This window comes from Ostrea edulis, chromosome 1 (assembly GCF_947568905.1).
Source record: "Ostrea edulis chromosome 1, xbOstEdul1.1, whole genome shotgun sequence".
Classification (NCBI taxonomy): domain Eukaryota; kingdom Metazoa; phylum Mollusca; class Bivalvia; order Ostreida; family Ostreidae; genus Ostrea; species Ostrea edulis.
In genome coordinates this window covers 52,636,843-52,642,842 of record NC_079164.1, presented here as the reverse complement: position 1 = coordinate 52,642,842, position 6,000 = coordinate 52,636,843, and the positions used below count along the sequence as shown (strand labels likewise).

At 35.9% G+C, this 6,000-nt stretch overlaps 1 protein-coding gene across 1 annotated transcript; it reads right to left on the bottom strand.

The window, feature by feature from the left end:
- Positions 1–210: 210 nt before the first annotated feature.
- LOC125650330 (uncharacterized) lies at positions 211–4,645 on the bottom strand. Its single transcript, XM_048878519.2, has 3 exons — positions 4,549–4,645; positions 1,731–1,804; positions 211–1,479 (listed from the first exon to the last, which is right to left on the bottom strand). Exons 1-3 carry the CDS (start codon positions 4,617–4,619, stop codon positions 467–469), a joined length of 1,158 nt encoding a protein of 385 aa, XP_048734476.1. The 5' UTR covers positions 4,620–4,645; the 3' UTR covers positions 211–466.
- Between the last annotated feature and the right edge of the window lie 1,355 nt (positions 4,646–6,000).

Sequence of the window (6,000 nt, the reverse complement as noted above, 5' to 3'; positions counted from 1 at the left end):
TATTTATAATAAAGGTCTGTACGTATACATTAGTCAGATTGTAAAGAAGTCTACATTAGACTGAGACAGGCAAAACTTTGAACAGAAAACCCCGCTTACAGCCTTCAGTGAACTTTACCCTAAAAGGCTTCCTATCTGCTAAGCTAAGCACTCTAGCTTCCGGTCTATATTGTTGTGATTTTATCGCACTTTAAATGATAACGCAAACGATTTTATGATACCACATTTTGTAAATGTATACATGTATATTGTATCAACTGCAGCCGAATATAAGCAGTGCTGAATGAGTTAGTGGAATCCTAATTGTACAGAAGGTCGAGAAGGAATTAACGTTGTATCGGAGTATTGTCTTCATCTAACTCTTGACAAGTTGACATTTCAGTTTTTAATCTTCATTATAAAACATAGCAGGAGACTAGGTCGCAAAGGATAATCACATGGAATCTCGCTTCTGTTTCTTTGTTTTTCAGTGTCCTCTTTTTCCACTGTTTTGCTTGATATCAGACAAATGTCCCTTAACTCTCCCAAGGTATCTCAACATTCCACGTATCTCATCATCTACCTTCTTCCTTTTTTCTGCGGTTGGTTTCTTCGGTGACACTTTTTTGCCTCCATGGTGTTTGCTGATTGGACGTTTTCTGTCTTTCGCACCATTTGTCCACAGTTTGGATGAATCAGAATTATCAGACACTTTATGGTTTCCTTTCACAATCTTACCTCTGTACTGGGTGTGTTGAGCATTGGTTCGATGGTTCCTGTGAGTTTCTTTCTTTCCACTGTTTCTATCACTTTTTGTCTTCAAGCGCTTAATATCTTTTACCGTGCTTTTTTCATTTGAATTTTTCTCTTGATGAATACGATCGTTTTTCTTTTTTGAATTTACCTGATTACAACGGCTTTTTTCGCGCATACAACCACGGTATATCTGCATACATGTGGGGTACTTCTTAGCCTTACTACAGGAGACTTGATCTACATTTTTGTTTTTGTCCGATTGGTACCGATTTTTCTTTTTCTTTTTTTCTTTAATGTTCTTTTTATTCGATTTCTTTTCTTCTTGTTGTCTATTAACAGCGTCTGTCGCGTGCTCTATTTTGCGAGGTTCATTATATTTTTTCTGGCTTTTTTTGTGGACTGCATCAACCTTTTTCTGCTTTTTGAGATTTTGCTTGCTTTTATGACTATCTTCTTTCTGTTTCTTTTCGATATCACTGTATTTTTCTGTTTTGTTGTCCACCGGGTTGTTGCTTGAATTAGACGTAACATTGGCTGTGATATTTTGTGTAGCTGGCTTTCCGTTGACTGTGGCATTGGCTTGAGTCGGACTTTGAATTACAGCTGTCTTTTGCTGAGCTGATAGTCCGGAACCGGCGCCATTATTCCTCTTCTTTAAGTCAGATTGTTCTCCAATGTCGGTCTCAAGCTCGGACAACAAATTGGTAAAGGGTCCTTCTTCGTCATCTTCATTTTCTGATTCATCTGTAAAATGTAAAAGGGGACACGCTACAGCGTTGAAATATTAAACAATAGATAAAAAGTATAACAAAGTGTTGAGTGGAACGAGAAATACCACATACTGTTAAATCAACAGACCATTAACCTGGAGATTCCGATAAAAACTCCCCATTCAAGCCATAACATTTGGAGCCAGAATTACTTAAGCTTTTTTGCATTTTTTTTTCATTAGATGTAATGTGCATTCAATGTGATTATATTCGACTGAAACCTACCAGGATTTCCGGAATTGAAGTTTCTTTTCTCCTCCAATCTTATTTCATTTGAGAGATTTACATCATAGTCGTTGCTGAAAACAGAAACGTCATGGAGTTAGTAATTAGAATGGGGAAAAAAATCCCATCAGATCAGTCACATGCACTAATGGTATGTAATGCAGATTCTGTTAAACAAAGGTTAAAGGTAAAATAGTCAGTCATTTCCACGGTATGATAACAAGCATGACATTTTTTTTAAAATAAAGAATATTAGAATATAAAAAAATCAACCCTTTTTGTTTAAAAGATGTCTGATCAGCCTCATCAATCTTTAGTAATAAAGAAAAATAAAATTAGATGTTAGATCCGCTTGTAAACTACACCGTAGTGCCTTAAAGGAGTCATATTTTATTATTTTTACTATATAATTAATTTTCCAAATCATTTTCATAAAATTATCTAGCGTCACTTTATCGTTTGCACCTTTAACAATACAAATATCTTAAGTTTCTGGTCTCAGTAAGTTTTTCCTATACAGTCAAACATACATCGTCCCTTTCGCCTTTGTTGTCAGTGGGCGAATTTGATACCGGACGAAATTGTTCTCTCTCTCTCTCTCTCTCTCTCTCTCTCTCATAACTGTATATGGGCGAGTTTAAAACGGAATGAAACCATCAGCAGGTGCAGACTGTAAGAACACCACATTCAAGGTCTTTGTTCCACTCTTAAAAAGGATTATAGATAAGGAAATAGAGTGCGAAAAGTTGATGTAAAAGTAGTCACATTTCTTCAATTTTGGTCAAAGTTTCCAAAATAATAGAATTTACATTCTGATATTTTGTAACAAATGCTTTAGATTTCATAAAAATTACAGAAAAAATGAGATCAGAATGATTTATTTTACAATGAAATGTTTGGCGTAAAAACACGAAAGTTTGAATACGCTGTGATCAAATGATGAGGCAACGGGTATATAACGTGTACTAAAGCATACCAATATTCCTCAATGTTACGGACCCGTACCTGTGAAGTGTGAAACGAAAACCACCGAAACGAAACAAAACCTACCGAAACTAAACAGATTGTATAACCGAACTCTTTTAATCATAATAATTAAAAATGGTATCTCATGCCCCTGTGAAAGTTACCAAATATAAATAAAATTCGCCTCCCCTTTGATGTAGGCTTTCGGGTTGACTGATACAAAGTTTTAAAAGAAAAAAATTAAAGTTGGAAAGGGGGAGTTGAGAGATATAAACACCATAAGCAGGTGATAATGGAATATTGCTACATAGATATGGGAAGTATGCTATTTAATATTTTCCATTGTTAAAAGTACTCGCACCTCAGCAATTAGAGATAAAATAAGAGGTTAAACTTCTTCCTGCTTTCAACTTTCTCAGACACCAGTGTCTTCGAACAATGCTTGATGCTAACCGATTCGCCGCTTAAAAATTTACCAGTCAACCCGTAAGATCTCATCAACAGGGAAGAGAATTTCATTTAGATGTTTCACAGGGACCTGAGATCCCATTTTTTTTATTATCATGATTACACAGTTCGGTTTTACAATCTGTTTCGTTTCGGCAGATTTCGTTTCACATTTTACAGGTACCCCGATGTTACCGACGTTTGATTAATAATTCTTATTAATATTTACAGATCCGTGATTAATAGAGTGAAAGCCCACTGGACCGTTTATTATCCCATTTCTGTATTTTCCAATTCGTTTATTTCGCCCAAACCACCAAATGGTACATAAGGTACACAATATAATGTAACAAATAATCAATATACATAGTACACGTAAAAATTCATCAGTTGACATCTAGAGAAATATGGAGGACACACTTGTTAGTATCATCAGTTAACATCTAGAGAAATATGGAGGACAGGCATGTTAGTATCATCAGTTGACATCTAGAGAAATATGGAGGACAGACATGTTAATATATTTTTCAGTCAGCAGTTGACGATGATAAGGAAAATTTGTAAAACTTTCCTAAACATTAATAATGTTGGCTATTTATGATAACTTCGTTTCGAAGATATTCAATGACCAGCATGTGACCGCTAGACCGTATCCCCCTACTCCCTCTGTATAATCCCCATCAAAATCTATGTCGGTGACATAATTTAAAAAGATTACATGCATATGAAAATCCTCCCCTTATATGATTCATGTTTCAAATTATGTACAATGTAATCATTTTACACTCTAACAAGAAAAGTCGACTGTTTTCTTACTTTAAGATTTGAAATACTTTTATAATTTTAAAGTAGAGTAGAAGTCATCTTTGTCATTATTTTCAAAGAGAGTGCAAGATGACTACATGAGACACTAATCACACCGTCTGCACTTATATAACTGAACACACTCAATGTTTTTGTTCTTACTCGTACAAGATATGGAGGCTAAAACTTTGTCCAGATATAAAACATAAAACAACAAAGTTGACTCATTTACATAATCGGTTACTCATTGTACATGTTTATATAGATCTACATGTATGTAGATCTATATATTAAAACTGTACATAGATCAGGGAGGGGGGGGGGCTAAAAGTCCAGTGGGTGAGTATGTATAATTTTATAGTAAGAGAACGGTCAACTAATACAAAAAGGGGGTATACATAGTCTAGTGGTTTAGTGCCTTCCATTAGATCTAGGACTCTAAGTCTGTAGATATATCTTTATTTAAACCGTCAAAATTTGGGCGCAAGAGGCGCGAGGATATATTCTTCAGGGCCAAGTTTATCAGCTGTAAATTTCATTTGGCTTGGCTCGGATGTCAGATAGCTAACGTTTTGATATCCTGAATGTGAGAAATACTTACTATTCGTTATCACTGGCCCAAACCCAGCAGAAGCAAAGGACCTTGATTACAAACAAAAAGGCGAACCTCATCTCATGGCTTTTTTGACGTCATGAATGATGACGTCATATTGAGAAATGTACAGTGAGCACTGTAAGGATCGACAACTCTGTATGAGAGATTGTGCAAATCATAAATGATGGACTTTTTCCATCAAGTCCGTTTTTTCTCGAGTGTGCTAAAAGGGCAGTTACGTTGTCCTAGTTAGAAGGGCAGATGCAATCGAATCTCTCGCCCTTTACTCGTACAGTACAGGCCTACGTAAATTGTATGAATAAACTGGGAAGGGGGGGGGGGTCATCAATGACCATACTTCAGCCACTGATGTCCAGGTGAAGTTGAACAGGATGATTACTGTGCTGTAAGAAGAAGATGTGGATTCTACCCCCAAGGTGGGGTCATCTTATATAGTTCTTTCTGCACGGTTCTGACCGCAAGGAGTGGATCAACAAGTTCCTCCTTTTGACTTTTGAGCACAGAAAAAAGAATTTTTCTTCTCCTACAAAACCTTTAGGCCTATTTAAAGTCAAAAGAGGAGCACTGTGTCAGAAATGGGATATGTACATGTACCTCATTGATCAGGGATACAAGTGTTTCTACTACAGCATATTTTTTCAGTCGAAGGACTGGCCTTTGAAGATATGATCATCAATTCATTTGATGCGCGCAACAATTCAATTAAAGATATCTTCAGTTTATTAATGATATCATCATTTCTGAATTATTGCGCGCATTAATTGAATTGATGATAGCATTTTTAAAAGATTCTTCAGCTACGCAAGATCGCGACTACTTTTTCCGTCTTGGTTTTAAATTTTACTTTCCCCTTTCAAAGTCTCGCGAGACCCAGAGTATGCGAGAATTTGAGCATGTTGGTAAATAATACCAGTTCTGCAACTTTTGTCGTAATTGATTCACCCGATTTTAACAATGGTGCACTATCATTGCATTGCAGTATCCTATAGTAATGATTCAAGAAAGAAACATAATACGCAGAAATATCCACAACTGATATATTTTAATGGAAATGTGGTGGATTTTTTCCGACTGCTGCCAGCCAGGAAATTCTCAAAGCTGAGAAGAACTTGCGTCAAAATATATAGCTTCGCGAGCTAAATTCAGAAGTTCATTTTTCCTGTATCCAGACGTTTTTACACACCTTTCATTTAAAGCACATGCAGGTTAAATCGTCTTCCGATGCCATGTTTTGAATAAACAAAAAATGCCTAAGATCGACACGCTTTACCGGACTTCTTTACAAGAGAGGTCCCCCAACTCGGTATAATTTACGATCTTGCGTATTGATTTAATGCGCGCATTAATTCAATTAAAGAGAGCAATAATTGAATTGATGACATCTTCAAATAATTGAAGATAGTGTATGTTAATTTGGCGCTCCATATAATCGTGATT

Excerpts from the sequence above, each read along its gene's own strand:
- LOC125650330 (XM_048878519.2), bottom strand. The coding sequence starts at position 4,619 with ATGAGGTTCGCCTTTTTGTTTGTAATCAAGGTCCTTTGCTTCTGCTGG. Across the intron at positions 1,805-4,548 it reads TGGGCCAGTGATAACGAATA|CAACGACTATGATGTAAATC; the intron begins GTAAGTATTTCT and ends TTCTGTTTTCAG. Across the intron at positions 1,480-1,730 it reads CTTCAATTCCGGAAATCCTG|ATGAATCAGAAAATGAAGAT; the intron begins GTAGGTTTCAGT and ends TACATTTTACAG.